Source organism: Topomyia yanbarensis, chromosome 3 (genome assembly GCF_030247195.1).
Source record: "Topomyia yanbarensis strain Yona2022 chromosome 3, ASM3024719v1, whole genome shotgun sequence".
NCBI lineage: Eukaryota > Metazoa > Arthropoda > Insecta > Diptera > Culicidae > Topomyia > Topomyia yanbarensis.
The window spans coordinates 140,526,645-140,553,911 of record NC_080672.1 but is presented as its reverse complement, the minus strand read 5'-3'; the positions used below and the strand labels follow the sequence as shown (position 1 = coordinate 140,553,911).

General features: G+C 37.7%; 3 protein-coding genes across 6 annotated transcripts in view; 2 read left to right on the top strand and 1 right to left on the bottom strand.

Moving 5' to 3' along the window:
* Positions 1–27,011, top strand: part of LOC131691610 (gastrula zinc finger protein XlCGF46.1-like) — a 34,675-nt gene extending 7,664 nt beyond the window's left edge. Inside the window, exons 1-4 of one of the 4 annotated variants that reach the window (XM_058978143.1) lie at positions 13,308–13,495; positions 13,558–13,677; positions 25,298–26,192; positions 26,428–27,011. In XM_058978143.1, the coding sequence (XP_058834126.1) occupies positions 13,400–13,495; positions 13,558–13,677; positions 25,298–26,192; positions 26,428–26,567 (1,251 nt within the window). In that variant the 5' untranslated portion in view covers positions 13,308–13,399 and the 3' untranslated portion in view covers positions 26,568–27,011. Of the gene's footprint in view, positions 1–13,307; positions 13,502–13,557; positions 13,678–14,217; positions 18,971–25,297; positions 26,193–26,427 lie in introns of those variants that run through there. The other 3 variants (XM_058978141.1, XM_058978145.1, XM_058978144.1) reach the window with 3 other exon arrangements.
* On the bottom strand, positions 426–2,634 carry LOC131691604 (zinc finger protein 501-like). The gene is made up of 6 exons (XM_058978135.1): positions 2,169–2,634; positions 1,973–2,092; positions 1,288–1,914; positions 1,124–1,228; positions 925–1,060; positions 426–860 (listed from the first exon to the last, which is right to left on the bottom strand). The coding sequence occupies exons 1-6, from the start codon at positions 2,271–2,273 to the stop codon at positions 487–489; spliced, it is 1,467 nt and encodes a 488-aa protein (XP_058834118.1). The 5' UTR covers positions 2,274–2,634; the 3' UTR covers positions 426–486.
* On the top strand, positions 4,268–6,033 carry LOC131691612 (zinc finger protein 14-like). The gene is made up of 5 exons (XM_058978147.1): positions 4,268–4,338; positions 4,420–4,541; positions 4,682–4,801; positions 4,858–5,734; positions 5,798–6,033. Exons 2-5 carry the CDS (start codon positions 4,440–4,442, stop codon positions 5,920–5,922), a joined length of 1,224 nt encoding a protein of 407 aa, XP_058834130.1. The 5' UTR covers positions 4,268–4,338; positions 4,420–4,439; the 3' UTR covers positions 5,923–6,033.
* Positions 27,012–27,267: the final 256 nt, after the last annotated feature.

Here is a 27,267-nt window from a genome sequence, read left to right as displayed (position 1 = left end):
TACGTACGGCAAAAATTGATTGATTGAGATATCTGACGTTTAAAATACGCACACTGAAATCTCGCATTTTTATACTACTGCCCTCCCTTCAGGCCCCGAAGCGGTTTGTTTTCCTCCCAATTTAAACGTCAAAGCAGCACAATACCAATGCAGCTGGATTTATGTAACATAATGTCACACATTTCTTTATCCCTAGTATTCTTTAAAAAAATTCTCCAGTAAAAACAAATCACGAAAGTTGTTTTAGTCTTCGTTCTAGTTTAGCGTCGGATTCTGATGAGACGAAGTGCTAATTTCAAAACTTATATAAGTAGAATATAATATTTTATATGTGTGGGTGGGCGGTAACCTGGGCTTAGGGTGTCGGCTTTCAGAGTGATTGCATAATCTTTCTATATGAAAAAGGCAAAACATTCAAAACACGTTGCTCTGCGTATAATACTGTATTTCTAAATAAATAAGGGCTCAAATCACTAATCTTTAGAATTAGTTTATGAAACCACCCAAACAAACGGGCGAAGCATCCGCCGCCGAGTGGTGTGAACTTTGCTGTTGTGTATGCGACATGTGCGCCATAGGCTGAATTGCAGCTTGTAATAGTTGTTGCTGCGATGTGTGTGCTGTATGAGCCATCGTAGTATGTGAGCGTTCCTGCTTTCTATGAGTTTTCATATGCGTCTGCAAAGCAACTTGCTGGATGAATCGCTTCCCACAGACTGTGCATTCATGCGGCTTTTCACCTGTGTGAGTCATTACGTGATGCTTCAGTGTTTCAGCTTTCCCGAAAGACCGATCGCAAAATTTGCAGTTGAATGCCTTAATGCCGCAGTGAACAATTTTAATGTGCCTACTCATGTTGCCTGAAATGATAATGAGCATTAACATGACGGAAACCATTGATCGATTTTTCCTAACGTTGCGAACCTATATTGGAAAACACTTGAGCGCAAACGTGGCACGTAAACTGCTTCTCACGAGTGTGATAATTCATGTGAACTTTCAACTCATGCCGAGTTGTCTTCTTTTGACCACAGTACGGACACACGTGATTTTTAATTCCCTAGAAAACCATAAATTGCTTATCGTAAAGGTATTTCAAAACAGAAATATTGTCATCGCTTACCTCATGTCTCATGGTATGCTCTTTAAGCTTGTGAGCTGTTGGAAGTCTTTTCTTGCATAGCGTACATTCGAAGGGCATATCACCGGTATGTATGTAACTATGTTTCTGGAAAGGTAATCAGCAGACATTATATTAATCTATCTTCTCCACACTAGATGACCTACCTTTAGTGCTCCACTAGTGGAAAATGTTTTTCCACACTGATCGCACACACTGTGCTTCGGTTCCGGCATAATGAAATTTGGATCGTGTCTTTTCTTGTGGTTGGTCATGCCTTGCTTGGTTGAGTAAACCTGTTCACAACCCGGATAATCGCACGGATATTTCAGTTGCTTTTCTGAGTGCTTTTGTTGGATGTGAAATTTCAGGCTTATGTACTTTTGGAAATCTTTACCACAGTAAGTGCAGAGGGCCGGTTTGAGACCCTGGTGCGTACGCATGTGACCTGCAAGGCGGGCCTCGGTGCGAAATTTCTTTTTACACAAAGTACAATCGATCAACTGTTCTTTTATGTCGCAAACTTCGGTCTGTTTTTTAGATTTCTTCTTTCTCCGTTTTGCCTTCGGTTTACTTAATTTATCACATTCCGAATCGCTCGCCCCACTTGCCTGCGACAACTGTTGATGATCCGATTCTTGTTTTGCAGCTGAATCTGTCAGTTCCACTTCAAATTCATTTGTCGCATTAGAAGCTTCGTCGGCAGCATCCAAACATTCAACTTTTAGCATTTCCACGACAGGTGCACATTCTTCCGGTGTTGACTCAGAATGTTCTACCTCTCTTTCAGTTTTCTGGAATACAGATCTATTGAATAACAACGTCGAGTACAAAATGAATAGGAGTACATACGATTACAGTCAACTTGTAGTGAACCTGCAAACAAACGGCCCTGAATCGGTTATATTCTAACAACTTTAGGTGACAGTCGTCACATATTCGTTGACGATCAGGATCCTCGTCCGGCGAAAGCTGGAATATATGGAAAATATAAAATTTGCATTGCTTATAGAATTCTATTCGAAATTGCATTGCCAACAAAATATACCTTAATCGAAGTCAAATTATAGTAGATATCGTAATACTTTTGCAAACTCTGCGCGAGCTTCTCCCGGTCTGTTGGAAAATCGCCGCACGTTCGACACATAGCCATTGCTGAAACGGGGTCTACTGCCTAATAGGCGGTCCTTGGTGCCTAATAGAATATGCTTGTCCGGGTATATGATGTGTCCAATTGTGGTGATAGAATTATCTCGAGATTAACACATCCTTGACTAACGCACTCCAGAAGGAAAATTTAAGCTTTGGTTAGTTGCACCATTCCTTTTCGTCCCGAAAAAAGTTTCAAATGCCAGATTTGCGTGAACACCAATAAAACTACAAGTTTAAATTAAACAAACGTAGCCATACTAGTATTATATTACACATTATTCTATAGTATATTATACTAAATAGCTTTATTTTGTTTTTTGAACGTAAAATTTTAATTGATGCCAAAATGAAATCAGCACTCAGCCAGTGTTGTTGAGGTATCGGTTTATAGTCTATAGGTCAACTACACGGTTAAATAAAACAACCTGCAGAATAAGTTCTTTTAACGTACTTTTGAGTTGTGCGTCGCTTTCGCACTTATTAGTGTTGTCAAAAACAAAAAGAGAGATTCGACTCAGTCGAGGTCTTCCGTGGAGGAAGGTACTTTTGAGTTGTTTGGGGTGAACTCAAAATTAGGTAAATTCAACTTAAATTTGAGTATAAAAAACCTATCAATGAGTTGTAATTTTTGCCGTGGTTAAATGGAAACTACCTTCAACACGGTTTACCTAATTTTAAGTTCCCCCACGATACCACGAGATTGAGTCAAAGGAACTCAATTTTAGGTAGTTTTTCGTTTCCGTGTATAAGGTTAACTAGAGTCTGTATCTCGACAAACATATGATTACGGCCTAAAAGCCAACTGTCAAAATCCACTTTGAATGGAAATTCCGGACAAACCGTTACACGCCAATCACAGATGTTGGTAGTAAATGAAAGAGAAAAGTTTTCTCTTTCATAAACTGTTGTGAACTGTGTTCGACTAGTAACAGTTTGTCTGGAATTTCCATTCAAAGTGGATTTTGACAGTTGGCTTTTAGGCCGTAATCATATGTTTGTCTAGGTATATTAGAGTCCCGTACAGAGGAATGCGCAACACCGCATGATGCGTACACGCATACGAAAACCTACCTAAAATTGAGTTCTTTTGTATAAATCTCAGGGTATCGTCCCACACTGCTTTTACAGTAAACGGCTATTGTAGTTTATTAATCGAATTGATGTTGGGACCAACCATCCGACAGCGTATTTCCATTAAAAACGCAGAAAAATATTGTAATGCTGAAGAGTTCACGTTCATTTCTTTTACACATGCTCAATGGATAAACAAAAAAGATGGAGTAGAAAACTTGGCTTACACTTTACACTCTGAAAATTTTGTTATCATTATATGGTATTGACTTGCCGGACTTGCTATATCTATCTCGGCATTACATCACCTGCAACGGTATAAGTTACAGCAGGTAGGCTAGAGTAAAGTTTCAATAGCCTACCGATCGCCAGCATCTACTTTAACCCACCTAGCCGCCTTTTCGCGTACTAGGGTGAAAGGAGTTAAAATTAGGTAAACTATGTTGAAGCCAATTTCACTTTAAGCACGGCAAAAATCACAACTCATTTGGGATCCTTATACAAGGTGTTAGTAATGTCTTTACGGAGCAGTAATATCACTTTTAATGATCATGTAAAGCGAATAATGACGGAATTCCCATACAATTTCGGTAATGTCATTACTTAATAATGACACTTTTATTAAGCGTGTAAGGGTCCCCATTGATACGTTTTTCATGCTCAACCATGAATTAAACATACTTAAGTTTAAGTTAAATTTACCTAATTTTGAATATGCCTCAAACAATTCAAAAATCTGTGCATGCCACTTCCTCCAACGAAAAACGAAAGAGAGGGAGTCCAAATTTACCCAAAAATAATGAGATATTCCTGAAAGCCGACTAAACTTCATCCCATTAATTTTGAGTAAAAAAATCATTTCCTCTCCCTCGTTTTCCGGCAGTGAAATAAGGACAGCAAATTAAAATTACCTACTGGTAGGTAATGGATTTTAAGTGTGTAGCAGTTGACCTAATGAATTGTCATTCACAACAAAATAATAAACAATCCAATTGGTGCGTATTCGTTCCACTAATTATTATGGTTTCGTATTATTTTGTTTTCAATAAATAATATCTAACAATAAATTTTAAAAGGTCACCTAGAGTCCGCTAGAATGTCAATTTGTCGAGCTTGTGGTCAAAATTTGTTGGATTTCGATCAAAGAGAGTGTTTGGAAGAGTATGCTGAGATATACTTTCATTTGACGTCGATTAGGGTAATTCTTACGTTCTAAATACAATACCTTCTTATTATGCTACAGTACACTGTGCAAGCTAGATGTTCTTTAGTTATATGTCTTATTTCGATCCACGTAATAAAAAAACTACTAACGCTAATTATTACTGAATATTCTAGCTTCATGAGCACGAAGATCCTAGCCAGTCTGTACTGTGTAGCTTGTGTATCAAAAAGCTTGAAGACTTCGACAAATTTCGAAAAACCTGCATTCAAGTCCATTGGTCGTTACAGAATGTAGTAAGTTGTATGTTCTTTAATCGCTATTTAGAATTTGTAGAAACTTTTCATTTAAGAAAGCCGAAAACTCCGAAGAAGTATGTCAGGAAACTATCGCAGTAGAAATCGAATTAAAGTCGGAATATGGCGAAGAAGAAAACCGTTTGTTATTTTTAACTGATAACAGCTCAAATGAACAAAGTAATAATAATGTTAATGACGATGGAAGCGAACCTAAGCGTGCCAGAAAATACAAAACTTGGGCTACACGATCAAAAAAAGGCAAGTATGAAGACGACCCAAAGAAGCCCAAAAAGAAAAATGCGAGAAAGGACAACCAAGTACAGCGAGATCCCAAAGAACAGCGGCAAATTTACAGCTGCGAGCAATGTCCCAAACGATTTCACATGCAATCAAAATTTGAAGCGCACAAACGTACTCATGACGGACTTAAACCGTATGAATGTGAAATATGCCATCATTCGTTTACCGGTTGGCACTATCTCCGGTTTCATCGCATCCAGAAACATAGCGGCAATAAGGTATTGCTACCTTGCGATCATCCGGGTTGTGAGCAACAATTTTCAACCCGTTATGCTCTCAAGCGTCATAAGACACGAACTCATGATCCTAACTTTGTCCCTGAAGCAACGGTATTTGTTTGTGATACCTGTGGCAAAACATTTAATTCTAACGGGAATCTGAAAAAGCACAAATACACACATACACCTGCGGAAATGCCTTTTGTTTGCGGAGTTTGTTCAAAACAGTTCCCAACGTCAAACAAGCTAAAGGAACACAATCTCCGGCACGAGGGCGTGAAAAATCACACTTGTCCACAGTGTGGACTACGCAAAACAACCATGCACGAGTTGCGTCAGCATATTAAGCACATGCACGCGGCACCGCGCTCTGTTGCATGCGAAATTTGTCCACGTCGGTTCAACAATGTAGGTAAGTAGCTGTGAACCATTTCCAGACTATCACGCAAACTTCAACTAAGCACAAATGTTTCAGGAAGCCTCAACGTTCATGTCAGAATAGTACATTTGGGAGAAAAACGGTACAAGTGTACAGTTTGTGAATGGGCTTTCGGCAGAAGCGATCATTTGAAGCGACACATGAAAAGTCATATGGGCTGATCTGCATTCGGATTTAGATATTTAATATGACTGCTGGAAGGTTGAAACATTGTGCGATACGTGACTTAATAAATTAGCAGGGCTACCTAGTGCTAGGAAGCTACTGTCAACGATATGTTTTATTATTTGGGTTTATTTGCATGGAAACATTTCTTTTTAATTTAAGGCTAAAATAATAGAACGCTTGATAGTATGCGTTGAAAAATTGTGTTCACCTTTGTCACCGAGTTAACATTTAGAACATTAAACGCTAAACAAAGCATATTAGTCGATTTATAAGATTATGATTGTACGTCGTTTCCCAGAAAACCATTTTCCGGAATGTACTATTTCCCGGAATGTCCCATTTCCCGGAATGTACCATTTCCCGGAATACCATTTCACGGAACGTATTTTTTCTCGGCAATTTGTTATACTATTGAAATCTGAAGTACTTTGACAACATTTGCATTTAAAACTATGTTGCTACTCAAATATTTGTTTGTCTTTGCTCGCTTGTCTTTGCTCGCTGATCATGTTAATGAATTTGAAAAACTAATTCTCATGCATATGTAATTTTATTTGAAATCATTATCAATCAATCGAAGGTCCAGAAAATAGCTTATGCTAAAAAGAAGGCGATATCAAATAAGGTCGTAATTTAATTTAAAATTAATAGCATTTCAAAAATATGCTGCGAAAATTTTAAAGAAAGCAAATCCATTTCATTGTATTGATTGTATTTGAATCAATGAAATTCCTAAAATTATTTCCATTGATTTGTTATTGTTCCAAAGAAGGCTAATTCACATAGAAATTTTCAACACGAAGTGAAATTTAAAATAATTGACATTTTCAATGCACTGCTACTGTAAACAAATATTTGAGAATAAAAATCAATGAAAGTCCAAGAGTATTTTCAGAGAAACTTCATATAGATTAAAATAACATTCTACACAAAATTTCAAAGAAGAATGCATATGCATAAGACGGCAGACAAATACATTCACAATCTATAAAATTTCAAAGGTTCCAGGAATATTTATGACTAAATTTTAGAAATGTTTATATTTTTTCATTACCTTTTACCTAATCTTCATGAAAATCAATCAACGTATTCAGGGCATTTTAGAGTACTGTGATTGGTTATCATAAAAATGTTGCCAACGTTGTGGAAAACACTGCCTTTTCAATTTCAAAAATGGTCGCATTTCGAGACGTTCTAAATTGATCGTTACGAATTTACACTATCTCCTGTAATATTTGACCTAGTGTCAAAAACTAGTTTTTTTCGATTTCTTAGAACGATAGCAAGTGACTTACGTAGGATTTTTTTTCGCTCTTTTAATTTTACGCGAAACGCTGAAAATATCTTTCAATTTCATTGCTTTCGTTTCTCTTAGTCGTAAATTTGCTGAAAATGGCCAGAAAATTGATACAGACATCATTCACTAAAATCCTTCGTACGTCGCTGGAGAAAATAATTTAGAATATGCTGTGAATATTTCAAAGCTCGTGGATTGAAGTGAATTTGAGAAAAAAACGCGTTTGAAGTTTTAGTACGCTTGGAGTTTACCTAAAAACGATAGGACAGAATTAATAATATATACAATTAGGTATTCTGTTCGCCTTTCATTTTCTGTTATATTATTTTATTTCAATAACAAAATTTCCAAATCACAAAAATTCTACAGTGGTGTATTATGATTTTCACCGAAGAAATCGATCCAAAATAGTAAAAGAAATGAAAATATACTATTTTAAATGAATCCGTAAAATTTGGAATAATATGAGGTAAAATATAGGGCCTGTTAGTCAGGAATTAGACGGTTATAAATTTTTAGGGAATTTATTCACCCCTTCACTACCTGCGGTGGAAAAATCGGAAAATATTTGTTTTTATTTTGGGTGCTTTTTATTCCCCACACGAGTTTTTTTAAATCCTCCCAAGTTTCTTTTTGGTTCAAAACCAAAAGTCGTACTTAAGCTGTTCATATAATGATTAATTTAAATAAATTTTCCTAACATCGCGGAATCGAAAATATTAAATCTTTAAAATGACAGTTTTGCAATCTTGTCGCTATCTTATTTTTTACCACAATAACCACCCAAGATCAAAAAAAAATTGTAAATATTTTCAAACAACTTTTTTACGTTTTAACGACATTCAATTAGCTAGAGATTACTGGGTAGGGAAAGTTATGAAACTTAGAGCCATAGTACTCAAGTGAGAGCAAGTATGTGAAGTAAACAGATCGGAAAACTAGAAGTGGCAGGGTCATTAGAACAGGCTTAATATCGTACGGGCTTAATCTTTGCCTTCTGTTAATGAGGGTCGAGCTTAGGCAGAATAACTACGAATCACCCGAGTTCACTAACATGTGTCCTGATAAAGGTAGACGTATCTATCTTTACCGTGACAACCGGCAGTAGATTTTGCCGGTCAAGGAGTCAAGTACTGTTCCAAATGTTATTTTTATATTTTTCCATTCTGTTCATCATACCGAAAAGGAAACATAAAAAATCGTTGCAAAACCGCATTGCGGAAAATTACATATTTCACCTTTTCTAGCATAATACTGGCATTATATCAGGATATATAGCTTAGCGACTCTTTAAGGTGAAGCGATGCCAAAATCACAACAAAAGTTCGGTTATTTTCGGCAATTTTCGGGTTACGTTCAGCATCTGTGTGCGGCTAGAACGTACTATACCGATAGAAGATGGCACGCACACAAGCGTATCGGTCAGCAATCAGCTGACTCATTTTAGTACCACGTGTTTCATTTGTTTTGAAAAATAAAAAGGTAAAAATTTCCCAAACGAATCAAAATTCCGTGAAGAGAATCTATTCATCTGCATGTGCTAGCACGTTTACATACAGTGATACAATTTCTGAGCAATCTGAGATAAGACATCTGAGTTACAAACGATTTTGTCTTGCGCGCCAATGCAATGTTTTGATTTTGACGATGAAGTAAAAAGAAGAAGCAGAAACGACGGCAGCCATTTTAGCTGCCACCTTGTGACTCTATTCAGCATGTCCTTAACACTTGTTTGTTACTTGGGGAGTTCCCCAAGTGTCTTGGCAAGGTACCTTGTCTCGTCCTTCACGGCAAATGCGTAGCTTTTGCAGTCTGGAGTATATTGCATATGTTCGAATGAAATGCATAACGAATAAACCCACAACACTATAATAGCATTATATCGGCTTTATAGTGGCTATATAGTGGTACTAAATGCACATGTAAAGCATACATGCTTTAAAGATCCTTGAAGCATGTACGCCTTACATCAGCTTTATATACGTATATCCAGCTTTTACGTCCCATAATGGCGGTCTAAATTGTTCAGTTTGTAATATGTTTAATGGCCTTTTTTGACAATAATCGTTTACGTCAATCGCCCAGTGAGATTAAGGCATCCTACGTTAGTCCAATGCGTTGGATGTTTATTCAATGAACGCCCGACATTTTCAACTGGGCGTTGCTGTCAAGCTGGCATAAACGGTTATTGTCAAAAAGGGCAATTAAACGTATTATGAACTGAACAATTTAGACCGCCATTATGGCACGTAAAAAGCTGGATAGAGCAAGCGATAATGCTATATTTCGGCTCTGCATGTTTGCATTAATTATGCTAGTATTGAGCTTTATTGCATTGTTAATGCTATAATGGAGTCTCAATGAAACATTAGTGCAAATATATAGCCAATATTGTGCAATGGCTTAATGCTTATGGTTACTTGGATCGTTTTCGCTTTCTCGTCAGCAAACCAGAGCTTTTATATTTGCTTTCCGGGACATCACGCGGGACAAGTTGTTTAGGCGTTCACATATGTCGTGCCAACCCCGCACATAGGGTTAGAGAATTGTCCAAAAGAGCTTTCTCTAGCCCGAAAAGATGCGAAAAACCCGAAGGTTAAAACCCCTATAATCAAAATAAAAAAATATATTGTGTCTCCGTTTTTGGGGCTATGATCCGGCGCTCACTTAGTCCTGTCACTACAAACCAATTTTTTTTTGTGCTCTGCCAAGTGATGCTATGCAGCAAAGCCAATGTTGTGCACATAGTCGAGACGAAGTGGCCCAGTAAAAGAAACGGCAACGGCGTAAATTGCCACTTACTGTAGGATCCGCCTGACGAGGTGTTGTTAATCCAGCCATCGGATGTGCAAGCCAGAGTTTTTAATAGTAGAGTTGCGTAAAGAGGATTGGCAACATTGGACCAATCATTGGTCTTTTTTAAATTTTGGCAACCTTTTATTTTTAGTTAAATTTCAAATGACTTCACCCGAACGCTTCAGTTAGAAGTTAACTTTGTGCATTTAAAATTAAGTGTTTAGTTTTATTTTGTAAAAATCAGTACGATAAATAACATCGTATAAAGAATTCAAGCTTTTTCCGGTTCTCAACTGATCCGCAACTAAGAATGAAATGCATTGCTTTTGCCGCTTGCCGTCTGATTGGGGTGTGACAAAAACAGTCGAATTTGCAGCGTAAGATAAATTTGAAAATAAAATTATGTATAAGTGGAATGCATACACAAATTTGTCAAAATTTTAGCTGCACTTTAACTATGAGAAATACCTTCATATTTGCACCGTCGGTGGAAGATTATTAACACTACCCAGAGCTGTTCCGGTGTTTGAAATAGTGCCAAATTTGAATATCAGTGAACATATATTTTTTAATAATTGTCATTAAGCGAAATAATAACATTATTTAAATGTTAATATTACATCATTGAATTTTTTTCTCATATTTATAATCACATAATAACGATACTCCCCACGCATTCGAGCATTGTTATTCTTCGTGTCCGTTATGTAGACGTTTTGAGTGTTCAATAGGTAGATTTGCTTCAGTCTTTGCGCGACTGTTCTTTATAAACTGTGGTGCAAGCAAACCTATGGTTCACATGTTTGACCGGTTTACTCATACATACCCAGTCAAACCAATTTTGGAGCCGGCTCGGAATCTTGAGTGAATTCTATGTGGATTTAGACTCCGCTCAAATGCAATAACCTATATTCCGACTCAGTAGCTTTCGGGATCGGTTGTTGCATTTGGGCTGGAATCTATAATGAATTCATTCAGGATTCCGAATCGCATTACGAATGGTTTGACCGGCGGAGTGGCAGCGATTTGATCTGCTTGTAATATGCATCGAATTGCGACAACCTTTTCATCTTGCATTCAAGGATATGCAGTATATTTTTCAATTGTCTTCACATTTCATAAAAAATATCTTCATTCGTCATCACGCAAACGAAAAACTATCTAAAATTGAGTTCTTTTGACGCAATCTCGGGGTATCGTGGAATAAGGTAAAATTAGTTAAACCGTGTTGAAGGTAGTTTCCCTTTAACCACGGCAAAAAAACATAACTCATTGATCGGTTTTTTATATTCAACCTTGAGTTCAATATACTTAAATTGGGTCATTAAATGAGAAAAAAATCTTTTTTATTACATACATCGATAAAGCTGTTTTTCGTGATTACAACAATGTTTTTTTTCCAACTCAGGAAACGTGAAAATAAAATTTAAATTTAAAATAAAGAAATGTGTTGACAGTCTTGATTTCACACTATCAGAAGCATTTGACATATCGATGAGAAGCAGGGCCTAAGTCCAAATCTCGAAGAAAATGCATGTTTCGCCGTTTTGTTTTCTTTAATTATAAATCGAACTAAAAACCATTTTAACGAATCTTCACCTCAATCTTGTAGTATTTTTTCGCATAATGTCTTAATAGCAAAAACGCAGTTTGTTTACATTTGCGATTTAAGCCCTAATGAAAGATCTATATCGAAATGTTTCAAAATGAAGACTTGTCTTCACATCTGGCATCGCTGCTTATGCGAATGCAAAATACTACACGGTAAAAAATGCTCACGTTCCCAGTGAGAAAATTTCCTGGCAGACAACTCTGCTAGATTTCTGTATGTCTTGGTTTAGCAGCCCTGTCAGATTTCTGCGCGTATCCTGTCGGGTTAATTGAGCTAGGGCGAGCTCGGTTTCGCTCGCGTTTTCTGGCAAATTTTGACAGGAACCGAGCAAAACCCTGGCATAACTCGGACATAAACTGTGCAAAGATCCTGGAAATTCCTACCTGGTAGAATTTAGCACGAATCGAGCAAAGCATCTGACAAAGATGTGGCAGGAAGCGTACAGAGATCTTGGCCGTACATTTCTGGCTGGATTCTGGATAAAAGTGAACAGCATCAGTTGGTTTAACCGCTTCTGTCAGAAACGGTTGTTGCATTTGAGCGAATTCGTTGCCAGAATTCTTGCACAAAACGCGCAAAATGCTCACAGAAACTCTGCCAGCATCAATTTCGCTTTGCTCAACTTTTGCTACCTTTCTGCTTGCCACGCTGACCGGGTTGATGGAAAGTTATTTGCAGTATTATATATTGTACTTGTGGGTACTAGTGCGAAATTCGCACTATTTGCCCAACATTTCAATGCGATGTGACAATCTATTGGAATAGATCAATCCATTTGAAATGTGTTGCACATTGCTTCTGATAGATCTTGCATTCAACTATATACGCATTCCTTACGGTATATCCCATTATAAATATGTTACCTGATAACAAATAATTACATAATAAATCAAGCACAAGTACAATATATAATACTCACGTTCTGTACATTACTTTGGAAATGCAAGTTTTTCATTTTTGCTCCTATTTCCGAATATGTGTTTGTAAGTCATAGGTTTGGTTGTTTCGGATTCTCCTCGTCAGTAGCTAACAGCTGACTGGGCCGCCAGCTAGACACTAGATCCAAAAAAATTTACGCATTTACGCATTACGTAGGGTAAACGACTGATCGAGACTGATGTCCCGGTTAGCACAGAAGTTCTTTTTTACTAACGAGGACCAAATTGAACCGAAACTGTTTGTGGCTTACACGCCAATTGACCTTTCTATTCCCGTTGAAAAAGAAAAGGCGCTGAATTATTTCGTGATGAAAACAAAATATTTTGCCGTGCAAAAATCGATTGAGGTTAGGTATTTCCTGATGAAAACAAACCAATTTCCTTTGACTTGAGTTTGCATCTGTGGTTGTAAATGAGCTGTCAGAAATCTTAATGTGGCAAAATAATGCAGAATCTAAATTGGGGTAAACTCCTGTGTTTCTGCTTGAGGACATATCTTTTCTCAGTGTTTCCAATAAAAAGGTTCACCGTTTCTTCATACTCACCGTTTCGGTCATTCTTTCTCTGTCAGCTTTCAAAGACCAGGTCATTTTGATACGAGTTATGAGTCCTTAGAAAATCAATGCTAAATTACTTCAATTGTTAGTGATGCATGATAAACCTGATAAACTGATACAAGTGCAAAATCATTTGAATTACACGTGACAATTTTTTACCGTGTTATTTTGACATAACTTTATGTTGCAGTTGGTTATTTTGTAAACATAGCAATACCGATAAATTTCTAAATTTTGCAAGTTAAAAAATATCCGATTCAACACGTAAAAATGTTGACTTGTCGAGCATGTGGTATAAAATTGCTCGAACAAGAGCATTGCGAAAATATGGAAAATTACGTAGAAATATACTTCAATCTTACAGCGGTACAGGTACATAAAACAATATAATGAAATATTCACATAATTACTATATCATTTTTTTTTAGCTCGGTGACTATGAAGCGCCTGGTCTTACAAAAATATGCCTCTGTTGCGCTGAGAAATTGAAAGAGTTTGATAGATTTCGCAAAGTTTGTCTGCGGGTTCATTGGCTGCTGTACAACATAGTAAGTGCTAGCCTGCTGTCGTTGCAGAATAGGTTTAAGTTTTGCCCTAATTGAAACCTATTCAAAAAATGCTTAAAAAAAGGGAAAATCGGGATAGAATATTTGATTTTGATGAGATTATCAAGATATTTTTTATGAACCGCCCCATAAAAAATCCTTCCGATTTTCCCACCGATTAAATCGGTTTTGGTTGGCTCCCGACTTTGAAATCGACGAATTTATAAATTGTTGCACTGACACTTATGGAGTTTAACATGAAAGTCGGTCGACGCAACACTAGACGAAATTTGTCGAAATTAGTTGGTTGAAAACGAATAAATAAATGGATCTGTCGATAGTTTAAAATTGTTCAAACCCAACCTTCACTGGAAATTTCTCAAAATAAGTAGAAGACAAGTTTACGCAGAAAAATGTATGAAGTTTATATTATTTTATTAAGTACCTAAATGTAAAATTTTTTTAAAGGACTTACGCTTGGAACTTGGCATGACTTGATAATTGGGCAATCCATGAGACGTTTCTGATCAGCTGATTATTTCTTGTTTACTTATTCTGACGTTACTCCGAGGGGTGCGACATCCGACAATATCGTTGATTGGATCCAACATCAAACGTATCGGACTAACAAAGTTGTTTGTTGGACGAGTTTTTCTGTTCGCAGGAGTAGACTTGTTGGCAGAACCCACAGCTGAATTGTCAAACAAACGTCTAATGGATTGCCTAATTCCAATTCCGGATCTTCCTTTTGCTCTTGAAATGCAAACTAGAAATTTTTACTTCCTTTTTTCAATCGTACAGGCAACGGTCTGATTGATTTGATAGGTCTGCAATTGCATATTTATTGGGAACTAGCTAATACCCATGCGCGTTACTGCGATTTTCAACGAAATAGGAGGAAAACACAATTTGTTCCGTAGCGCCATCTAGCGGGCAGATAATCACCAACCAATGACACACAAACACGCTCCATAACAAATCGTCGCTGTTGTGCTACCTTATGACAAACGCCATTTTAGGGTAAACTGAGTTAGATATGCCACATTAGTTGTCTAAAAAATCTCTACAAAATGATGTTTTCAGAGTTTTGACATTCTGCTTGGTTACTGAGATATAGCGAGAAACGTGCTGAAAAATTTTCAATTTTCTGCTTCAAATGACTGGGGATTGGCCCAAATTATCGTGATGCATAAGATGTTTTTATGTGTAAAACTATCTGAGGAACACAATGGCATAATTTTCAAAACAAAAATGGACGAATTGCGAGTAGGGTTGCCACCTCTGGAGTGCCTTTGATCCGGAGATTTTCACTGATCTGGGAGATGGTAGATTATGAGTGAAACTAGACAAATTATAATCAAAGAAATGATATTTTAGAGCACTTTAATCGATTGTTATTATTAATTTACCGAAAAGAGACAAATCTATATTGTTTCATTACCAAAATTATCTCACAATCACCGTAGTGTCTTATGTTTTTGCCAAGATTACTGCGCACCACTCTTTCATGGCGTTAAAAAAGCTGTCAATTTTGCACATTTGAGAACGGTTTTGTCGGTTTAGTTAGGTGTAGTATTTTACTTCCCCGGCTAAGTGCCAAAAATACAAAAGCATCAGCTAGCCTCGCTGTGGTGGATAAATCGAACGTGCATTGCTCTCCTCCACAACTAACAAGAAAAGAAGAGCAAAGGAGGCAGGGTGGCATCACATGTGGTGTCAGTTATTCATCACCAGAGGTCCTAACAAAGAGGCAAAACTCACATCCCTGGTCAACAGTTAAGGGTAGCTGCAGTAGTAGCAACAACATTGGAAAAATTCGTTTGATGTTGACCTAGCAAGTTGGATTAGAACAAATCCGACATATCTAAGTGCAGCTGCCGATAAGCAACACCAACAGTGAAATGATATGGTAAACTTACAGCTCAATAACTTTGAACACCATTTTGAGCGACGTAGTGGGATGCGAAATTTCAATTGTAGCATATTGCGAAATATTACTTTTCTTAAATTGTAGTAAATTTGATGTTTTTTTTATTTTCATTGGTATGCAAACGAGATCAGCAACTGAACTCATCTTCGCCACATTGAAACGAAGGGTTAGTCGGGTAAAATAAATCTAAACCAGACTAATAGTAAACTTAGATTTTTTCAATATTTTGCAAAGAATCAATTAATTTCAAAACAGTTGAAATTATGCTTCTTCCCACCAAACCCGGAGATCTCTCCCGAAAACCGGAGTCTCCGGGTCAAACCCGGAGGGGTGGCAACCCTAATTGCGAGAAAAATGCAATTTTAGTTTTAAACTGGAAATATAGCACATTTAGCAACACTGTAACCAAAAATAACTGTTTTTTAGATTTCCTGACTTATTTCCTTCAAAATGCATCTCACCGATTGTTTATAGGCCAAATATATAAATAAAAGTTACAAATTGATACTTTTTTCTATGTAAAATTTCTTATGCACGATTATGACAAGCTATACAAATTTTGTCATCAATACACACTTATGACACGTGTGACTGCGACTTTTGTTTACATTTTTAGTAAATACAACATAGTCATCCGATCTTCGTAATATTTCAGAGAAAAATACAGAATAGATAGAAGCATCAGTTGTCTTCTTTGAATTGTTTATATCATTTATAAGTTTCAAGATATTCAGTCTAAAACTTTAAAAATCGTTTTTTCTCGAAATGTGCTAAATGGCGCTTGTCATAAGATAGCACAACAGCGACAAAATGCCTACTGTGTATAAATTTTTACGGAAATCGGTTTAGCCGTTTGGAGTCTATAAATCATGTACATACAAATTTTGACTTTTATAATAGATAGATAGTACAAATAACAGAAACATTAATCAGACTTGGCCAACTCAATCCGAGCGCTAGTAGGGTATACAATCACTTCTTCCTATTAAAATTGTGTGACTGTAATTTTTTACCATTTTCACTATCAATTTATTGGAAATATATACCAAGCAAATAAAAATTGTATTTGAGACATAACATTTGACTTTAGTGTTTGTCAACAATACGACAGTCGATTTCGCCTGTTTATCAATATGACTATTAAGTCTTGTTCCAGGGCCTAAATAAACGTATTTAAGATAAAAGTCTTGTTCCGATGCAACAAAATGTTTCCAACCGATTTTTCAGTCGGTTAAGTCGGGTACCAGATTCAATCGTATAAAATCTATTGATTAATATGGTGACAAAAATCTTCCCCCGACGTTATTCAATTTAGTCATTAAAATAGTAGGTCGATCCTGAAAACACCAGATTTCGTCGGTCGAGTGCATAATTTCGCAAATAAATAAATTAAAAATTATTAGGAATGTCAATTTTTTATGGGACCTAACAAAAACATTGTGTCATCGAAAGTAAGAGAACTGGTGGTAAGTTCGACACTAGAGTGACAAGAAAAAAATGACCCCTATCGGCCCACCCCTGAGTCGATTCCTAGTCCCACCAGGAGTACTTGTACCAACACAATTCGACAATTTACATGGAGAAAACCCGCTAGCTAGCATTTTCGCCGCTAGGTGGCACTACATGCATCGTATTATCACTGTAAGTGAAAATAAGAAAGATAATTTAATTGTTTTCAACTTTGTCGAAGACTACTAGTCCGGTTACATATGACATTCCCATATGTGTGTGTGTGTTAACCATCCTCTCCCGCTAGCTGGTAGTGATTTACAGAAAAAAACATGTTTGCATGTATTTAAATATATTCATGCAAATAACTTGGTTCATGGATTTAGGTAGGTGTTAGCTCAATTGACTTTCCGATGACCCATTTCGAGTGCAGTGCCAGACATGTTCCGAGGTCATCGTTCCATCAACCAGCCCCGCCTTAATGTAATGTTTGTACCAATTGGATTTCATCATTACAATAAAACTTTCGATTCCTTTCCGGAAGGAAGAAATCGACGCGTATTTAGTGTATTGAAATATATACATATGTGTAATGTAATGATCATAAATCTATACCGTTTATTCAAAACGTAATATCTAACAAATGTAAACAAACTGAGTTTATTATGCCAAATAAAAGCTAACCATAGGCTCTTTATCGTCCACAAATAATAGAGAAAAATGATAACTCTTTATATGTTAATTTAATCTTAAGTCAAAATGTCACATATAATATACCAAAGCTTTGCTAATATTTTGTAGATGTGATGTTTTGCGTTGTGATGTTTCTCCAAGTCGACTGTAGTTAGTATGTTTTTCCAATGCCAAACCTCATATCTACACTCTCGGTTGCAATACAGCACATGAAATATATCACAACTACAAACCCGTCTCTTTAAACGTAACAGTAAAATGTACCATCTACACACGGAGTTGCCAAGACCACATATGTAAAAGAGCATAATAGCAAAAGTGATCGGCAAAATGTAATAAAATAATAGTTATCAATTATCTCTCTATTATCTTCGCGAAAAACATGTAATATGCTTATACGATCCTGCAATGAGTAAATGCAGAGGTGATAGTAGAATTAATAGCCATCTGTGTGCTTTAATTGTTAAACAAATTTGAAAGTTGCAAGGAATTTTTGCACGCGATTTTCTCCGTTTGACGTTTCTGTTAGATATGATGTAATGAAAAAACGCTCTAGAAATGATATTTAAAATTCACTTACTCAAAAGATCTTCCTTACTTAACCTTCCGGTGAATGCGCTGAATTGTATGACATCAGCAGTACACATTTGGAAACTTATTTCTCAGCTTTGTTGAATCGAATATTGCTTGAGGTGTCAGTATTATGTATGCGCATGGTTGTAGATATTCGATCAGCGATATACTGAATATAATAATATTTTGTTCACTCTAGATAATCCCATGCATTGTTGGTTCTTCGCACATCATCAATAATCCTAGAATGTGATTATGTAATCTGTTGCAGTTTTCTTCCCCTCTGATTACTTCAATATTAATTCGTCAAAAGGGCGAAAGTGTTTTTTGTAAACAAACTTGTTTCGCTCATTAGTCTGCAGCAGAGTGGAATTTCATGAAAAATATGCGTTAATGTAAATTTTTACCCTTCGTAGAAGTAATTTCAATTGTTTTCTGCTTTGAAATTATAGTAAATTAAGAGAAACCATCAACATAAAAGTTTGTTTACAAATCTTATTCGCCCTTTTGCAAATTTAAGATGGACTTGTCCTCTTTTCCAAAGGAAAAAAATAACTAAAATGATACAGAGAGGAACAATATGAGTGTTAAGAATAAATAAATATATTTTGGCCACTCAGGATGGTTCAACGGATATGAAACAGGAACATGGTTAGTCATATTTTGTGATATAAGCACTGCTTTTATTATATTATATATGTTATAGTTTAGTGACCCAAAGTAGTTGGTAAATTAGGATTATGTAAACTAAACTGATTTTAATAACGTACATGTTTCCATTTCAAATCTTCGATTGATCCATGACAGTGATTGCGATCGGCTCAGGCACTTTTGCGCGTCATGCATTCACTGACTCACAATCGAATTATGCCTCGACCAACCTGACACAACGCGCCCATTCCCCTTAAGGAGCAAAAGGGCAGGGGGAATGCTAAACTTTTTGTGGTGTTCCAATATTCAGTATGGGTGTTGCAATACTTATTAAAGCGATTCCAAACTTTTGACTTACACTAACACATAATTACACTTTATCACACACACAATACATGTTTAACGCATTCATGCCCATGTTGTTTGCGGACAATAACGTTTTTAAACAGCTATAACTTTTAAATGAGGCAAGATGTGCTCACAAAATCAAGTAAGGCTAATAAATGTGTATATTGCCTTTCATTTGAGTACTAACAGTTACAAGGATCAGCTCTAGAACTGAAGCTATTGCAATTAGTCTGATTGAATTCCTATGGAGCAGTGCTGCCAGGAACAGTTTACGTTGACGACGAAAAATGAATTTTTCATATATCTTCGTTATATTGCCATATTATTGAAAACTGATAAAACTTATCAATTTAGGCTGTCTTTTTTCACACAAGTGAACTATTGTAAATATTCTAGGAGAATTGTACACTGAAGTCTTTTTTATGCGGTTTTTTATGCAACTTTTTTATGCGGATTTTCAAAGTTATGCGGATTTTCTAAGTTATGTGATTTTTTTATGCGGATTTTCAAAGTTATGTGTTTTTTTTAATGCGGATTTTCAAAGTTATGCGGTTTTTTATGCGAATTTTCAAAGTTATGACGCTCAGAGACTTTTTTCCGATCTCGCCCAACTGAGTCGAATGGTACAAGAAATTCGGCTCTGCGGGCTTCGGTTAAAAAGTCGAAATTCCGACCGATTGCATAAGTTTTATTATGAGAAAGGTAAAAAGGTATTCAGTCATTTTCTATTTTTATTTTCACTGCATCAAGAATGCTTCTCATATCCCTAAACCAAGGACTAGTAATTTATATATTTATGCAGTTTCCTTTTAATTTCTAGGCCATCACCTGAAGCGACTTTTATCGTGAATGCACATGCTTAAACAAAAGACATAAATTGTTCATATTTTTATTTTAGGTTATAAATTACTAGTCTTTGGGTTAAGAATATGAGAAGCATTCTTGATGCAGTGAAAATAAAAATAGAAGATGACTGAATACCTTTTTACCTTTCTCATAATAAAACTGATGCAATCGGTCGGAATTTCGACTTTTTAACCGAGGCCCGCAGAGCCGAATCTCTTATACCATTCGACTCAGTTCGGCGAGATCGGAAAAAAATCTCTGAGCGTGTATTTTTTTACTTGGTGATAAAGCTTTTTATGCCGACCCGGCACACGTTCAGTAGTTACTATACTACCGATTTCGTCCATCGTGTGCCAGAGTGAGGGACTCTGAACAGAGAAGATAACTCTGAACCCTATTCCTCTAAACTCCACCAAGAAGTTCGACATTTGCCTGATCTCCCGGATTCCATTTGAAATGACTACTTTGAGGGGTCCTGCATGGCATGATATTCTACATGCCTTCCTCTCTACGTTGACCAGTTAAATGCCGCGGTCGATCTGGCGATTCCGGTTGGAGGATGGCTTCCCGTTCACTGGTGCCCCAACGACCAGGGTCTGTCGCGTTCGGTGCTACTCGGCGTAGTTCCCGACGGTTGAGCTAACCTACCACGGCGGAGAGTTCCCCGTTATTCTTCCTTAGATGCAGTTCGGTAGAATGCCGAAGTCAGTCCAGCGATTCCCGGTGGAGGATTGCGTCCGGTTCACTGGCGCCCCGATGATTCAAGCCGGCGATTCGCTACGGACTACTCGGAATAGCTCCTGACGGTGGATCTTTTCTACTCCGACGAAGAGTTCCCCGGCAGTGGAAGACTCAGACAGACTCAGGTGATTCGCATTTAATGCCAAGAGATCGTGACTCCTGCATTGCAGAAGAAAAAAGAGTTAAGCAGCCGGGAAACTCTAAACTTGCTCATATGACCCTACTCCACGTTTTTCTCTAAACTTTCTTACTTCAAATCCTTGCTCTTCCTTGAGTACTATGGCTCTTAATATTGAAAAATATTTCACACCTTATGTGTTTTTTATGCGGATTTTCAAAATTATGCAGTTTTTTTATGCGGATTATCAAATTAATACGGTTTTATTTTATGCGGATTTTCGAAATTATGCGGTTTTTTTATGCGGATTTTCAAAGTTATGCGGTTTTTTATGCGGGTTTTCAAAGTTATGCGGTTTTTTATGCAGATTTTTTTATGCGGTCCATATCCCCCGCATAAAAAAACTTCAGTGTATTGAGCATTGGAAAGTAAAAATTGAGTACCTTCTCGCACTGCGAGGGAAGCACCTATCTTTATGAAAAAAGGCTTTTTGTGTTTCTTGTCCCCACCGTTTTCAAGGAAAAATAGTTTTGAAACCTTACATGCACTAGAAAAAAGTTGGGCATGAAAGGGTTAATGGAAAAATTGAACAAAAAGTTTGAAAGGCCTTGCCCGCAGCGTTTTTAAAATGTAACTGTCCTCCACTTTAAGGCAACCAATAATTTTTAATGACACCAATTTTTTGAAAAGCTGAAAATATTATATCTTATTATATTATTATTAACCTTCTAAACAAGGATTATGCACAGACTATACAATTTTAGGAGCTTTATTGTATTTTAGAAAAATGATTACGCTTAAGGTGTCGGACTTGTTCCGTGTTCTCCTAATGATTCGATCGAATTCGATCCCCATTTCATTTTGTTGTCGTTAAATATTCAGAATACTGATACATTCCGTCGTTGCCGGCTGTTCGGCCATCTATGGGAGCTGTCCATCAATGTCAGCTTCTTTCTCCGAACAGCCTAGATAAGCCGTGTAGTGTCGCTAGTGGTTGTTTCAACCGGCTAAGAATTACACTACGGGCTACCTGTTCCGGTGGTAACACCAAACAGGGAACCCCAATTCCATAGTGTCATGCGACCCGTGCTATGGGTAAAATTGTTGAGGGGGTTTAAAATATTCTCAATGGCGAACGGAGCCTGGGAAGAGCCGGGCGAACTCCCCAGTAACTGGCTGTGGTCCACTAGGAGGTTGATAACTCTATTATCTTTCTCCGGACAAAACCAGCCTAGAGGCCGCGTGGCATCCGGCGGGTTGAAGTATGTCAGTTATGGAAATAACTGTCAAATTCATTTCCAAAGGTGGCCGCGTCACTTATGAGGAGGCAAAGAGCTTTAGACCGATCAGTCTGACCTCCTTCCTTCTCAAATCAGTGGAACGTTTAATCGACCACTACATTCGGGATGGTAGCTTGGGCGAGCACCCGCTGCATGCAATGCAACATGGATATCAGCGGGGGAAGTCTACTACCACCCTGTTACACAATGTTGTCTACAACATTGAAAAAGCTTTTTCACAAAAGCAATCAAGTTTAGGAGTTTTTCTCGATATTGAAGGTGCTTTTGACAACATGTCTTTCGAATCCATTTTGGAAGCAGCACGAGATCATGGAGTACCTTCATATATCACGAACTGGATACACGCAATGCTTAGCAACCGACATCTGTGCTCATCGTTAAGACAAGTAGAGATGAGGAAACTGAGTGTCTGCGGATGTCCTCAAGGTGGTGTGCTTTCACCACTTCTATGGAACCTTGTCGCCGATAGCTTGTTGAGAAAACTAAATGAGCTTGGGTTTCCGACGTATGGTTTCGCCGATGATTATCATATAATGATCACCGGGATTTGCATTAACACACTTTTTGATTTGATGCAACAAGCCTTATGTGTTGTTGAGCGGTGGTGCCTTCATGTTGGACTATCAGTTAATCCAAATAAAACCTCAATGGTGCTTTTCACGCAACGAAGGATTACAACCGGAGCTCGTCCATTGCAGTTTTTTGACTCTAAAATAATTGTCGAAGATCCAGTTAAGTACGTTGGAGTAATTCTCGACTCAAAACTTAATTGGACAGCTCACATCGATTTCAGGATCAAGAAAGCTTGCATGGTCTTTGGCCAATGTAGACGGGCTTTCGGCAAATCCTGGGGACTCAAACCCAAGTACATTCAGTGGATCTACACAACAATTGTTAGACCAATACTGCCATACGGGTGCCTTGTTTGGTGGCAGAAGGGAGGAGTCACGACAATCCAATCAAAGTTAAACTTTCTTCAGAGGATGGTCTTGATGGCGATGACTGGTGCGTTCTCGACAACACCTACTGCTGCTCTCGAGGCACTCTTGAACATAAAACCACTACATGTGTTTCTGAAAGAAGCACTTTCTTGTGCATACCGTCTTAAGGTTACTGGGCTCTGGAACAGTAACCCAATAGATCGTGTAACTAGCCACACAAGACTGTGGCCCCAAATGGTTACTTGGGATGAATATACACTTGCTCCCAGTGACCTTACACTCACATGTAGTTTTCCTACTAAAACTTTCACTGTGAGAATTCCTCTTCGTGAGGAATGTCTGTCTGGCTGGATGGAGCGACAACTTGAAGAATACGTAGTTTGTTATACGGACGGTTCTTTGTTGGAGGGCCGAGCCGGTGCTGGTGTCTATTGTCATGAGATGAGATTAAACCAATCTCATTCGCTTGGTAGATACTGTACCGTATTCCAAGCAGAAATCTTTGCGATTCTGTGTGGCGTACAATCCGCACTTCAACAGGGAATTTGCGGTAAAAGAAACTATTTTTGCTCTGACAGTCAGGCTGCCCTGAAAGCACTTAGTTCGGCAGATTCGAGATCGAAATTAGTAATCGCATGTCGAACTCAAATCGATGAACTTAGCATTTCAAATGCTATCTATCTTCTATGGGTACCCGGTCATTCCGGTATTACTGGAAATGAATGGGCGGACGAATTGGCTAGAGCTGGCGCTGCGACTGATTTCGTTGGTCCAGAACCAGTTCTACCACTGTCAATAAGTTGAATAAAGCACAAGATTCGCTCTTGGGCTGCATTCGAACATGCCAACCATTGGCGTAGCTTGCAAACTTGCGTTCAAACAAAGGCTTTTCTGCCGGATGTGAGTCCGAAAATGTCAAGAAATTTGTTGCATTTTTCCAAGCACAACTGCAGTATTCTGGTCAGGGCACTGACTGGACATTGCAAACTCAATTATCACATGGCTACTATTCAGCGCGCTGAGTATTATTCATGTGATCTTTTGTGATTCCGATTACGGAACATCATATCATTTGATATGCAATTGCCCTGTATTAATGCAATTGCGCATCCGAATTTTTGGTTCTCCATACATAGAGCAAACCTATGTACAGAGAGCTGAAATTTAAGGATATGCTTTTGTTCCTAACCCAGTGTGGTAAAGAGCTATAGTTTTTAGCCGTATTTGAATGACAATATCTCTTCGGGGGTGTTGTCGTTCTGTTATCTCAATATCCCCTCGAGGGTGTTGATATATCCGCTCACTGTTTGAGTAGAGGTTCTAAATCCCTCCGGGGGTTGGAAGTTTTATTCCTGCTGTTGTAGCACCTGCATATCGTTCAGCATCACTCCGGGGGTGCAGAATGCTCTGTTTTAATTGTTATGTGTCGTTGTTTTCCTTACCCCTAACCTTACCACTTCCCCAATCCTTCCTATCAGGAAAATGATGAAAAGACGATTCTTGGCAAGGCACAAATCTCCGATCAACATGGGGAACGTGCCATTTGAGCCAGACGCTACTGATTCCCGAACCCTCTAAACAAGGATTATGCACAGACTATACAATTTTAGGAGCTTTATTGTATTTTAGAAAAATGATTACGCTTAAGGTGTCGGACTTGTTCCGTGTTCTCCTAATGATTCGATCGAATTCGATCCCCATTTCATTTTGTTGTCGTTAAATATTCAGAATACTGATACATTCCGTCGTTATAATCGTAATACAGAACAAGGCTGAATGGCTATAGTAAACAAACATTTCCCTCATGGGTAAACATGAAGGTTGGTTTATTATTTTTGCAGGAGTAAATTGCACAAATCAAAAACTTCATATATTACTTATAAGAGCATTATACGTATTATGTAAGGAATGAACATTGCCAAATTTCATTTTCAAATTGATGGGTTTCTTTGCTTGCGAGGTACCTAGGTCCTTAAAGTTCCTTAATATTTGATATATTTTCTTTCGCAATTGTAATCCTATTTAAACGAAGAAAAGTGAAACAACAGAAGAGGATACTACCCAGGAAATTCTCACTGTCGAATGTAAACAGGAACTTTTGGAAGAGAGAGAACCAGAACAAAATGTTTTAGCTCCTGAAAGCGATGACAGAACGTTGGAATCAAGTGATGATAATGAATCCGAATATTATGATAACGATGATGATGATGATGATGATGATGATGAATTCAAATCTAGTGACGACGAAGGAGCCAAAATGTCGAAGACAGAGACGAAACCTAAGAAAATACGTGCCAAGTGGGGCAGCTTGGAGAAAAAAGAACCCAAAGAGCGTCGAACTGTTTATCCGTGCGATCGGTGCCATAAAAAGTTTTTCGTATTGTTCAGATTCAAAGCCCACAAGCGCATGCACGATGGACTTGTACCGTACGAGTGTGAACTCTGCGGGAAAGCATTTCCCACCGCACATAACGTAAAGCGGCACTATATGCAGAAACACAGCACCAATCGGTTATCTTTGCCGTGTGATCATCCGGGTTGTGGGCAGGTGTTTGCTACCCGACAAGGGTTCAACCGACATAAAGACCGAGTTCACAATCCCAACTACGTGATGCCTTCTCGAACAGCGTTCATTTGTGATATGTGTGGGAAAGAGTACACCACCAAAGGAGGACTGAAGACACACAAATACACTCATACGCCCGCCGAGATGCCGTTTGTGTGCAAAATCTGCTCGAAGAAATTTCCAACGTCTGCCAAACTGAAAGAACACACAATGCGTCATGAGGGAGTGAGAAACCACACATGCCCTCATTGCGGTCTTCAAAAAGTTTCCGGACACGAGCTGAGGACCCACATCAAAAATATGCATTCCGAGCCACGTTCTTATTCGTGTGATATATGCGCCCGGCAATTTAGTAACACAAGTAAGTCCCATTTCGTATTGCACATTTCACACAAGTGTGCGCAAGTGTCCTTTAATGTGACAAATGCGTACACACGTTCTTCATTTTGTACAACATACACTTTTAGGATGAGCAAATTTGTTTGATAATCCAAATGGGTATGTTCCCATGCTTGCAGATTGATTTCCTCCGCAAATCTTTCGTACATGGGGCAAGCTAACAATAAAATAATGTTGTATGTTTTGAATGATTTCAGGTAGTTTGGGACTCCATGTCAAAATCGTACATCTAGGCGTCAAACCGTATGTCTGCACGGTTTGCGAATTTGCGTTCGGCAGAAGTGATCATCTGAAGCGGCATATGAAGAGCCACATGCGAGCAGGTTTAATCAAATGATGGGGCAGTGCAACAAATATTAATTGTATATAACTTAAATTATTTAAATATCTGTAGGAATTGAATTTAGTTCTGTGTCCTCTGACCAATATCGATGTTTTCTCAAATACAAGTATGTTATTATCATAGTCAAACAGACATATCACTATATTTTTTATGGTTCACAAGAAAAGTGTAATACGCGAATGAGCGCATCTACTACTCTTAGCAATAATAGTGGTAAAAATAATTTATAAAAAATTGTACGTATGCCAGAATCATCACGTCGAAGCAAATTTAGTGTATTTAATCATTTGAGGTCACAAAACTGTAAAGTGCGCAGGTTGCATACGAGATATTGAAAGTTAGGGAATGTATACAATATATATTCTAAGTGTTATGTTCGTTGGTCTGTGTCGTATGGTATTTTGTTATAGAAATACAGCGTATAACGTTTTTTATGTAGTCATTATGTTTTATACTGCTCGAGCCTTCCTATTCTGGGTGTACGTCATGCCTCAGAATGCCATTTCCCGGAAAACCAATAATAGTGTTCAATCGTAGTCACACATGTAGTACGTGTTCTAAGTCTTCCAACACCTCACATATCACATAAATTGTCTCACTACGTCTTTTTTGGCGACTAAATTTGGCCTAGTTATTTTTGCTTCAATTGAGTTTATTTTCCATGAGAGCTCTTTGGAACTCATTTTCCCGGGTC

Excerpts from the sequence above, each read along its gene's own strand:
- LOC131691604 (XM_058978135.1), bottom strand. The coding sequence starts at position 2,273 with ATGGCTATGTGTCGAACGTGCGGCGATTTTCCAACAGACCGGGAGAAG. Across the intron at positions 1,915-1,972 it reads ACTACAAGTTGACTGTAATC|AAAACTGAAAGAGAGGTAGA; the intron begins GTATGTACTCCT and ends TCTGTATTCCAG. Across the intron at positions 1,229-1,287 it reads CCACTAGTGGAGCACTAAAG|AAACATAGTTACATACATAC; the intron begins GTAGGTCATCTA and ends TTACCTTTCCAG.
- LOC131691612 (XM_058978147.1), top strand. The coding sequence starts at position 4,440 with ATGTCAATTTGTCGAGCTTGTGGTCAAAATTTGTTGGATTTCGATCAA. Across the intron at positions 4,802-4,857 it reads ATTGGTCGTTACAGAATGTA|AAAGCCGAAAACTCCGAAGA; the intron begins GTAAGTTGTATG and ends TTTTCATTTAAG. Across the intron at positions 5,735-5,797 it reads ACGTCGGTTCAACAATGTAG|GAAGCCTCAACGTTCATGTC; the intron begins GTAAGTAGCTGT and ends CAAATGTTTCAG.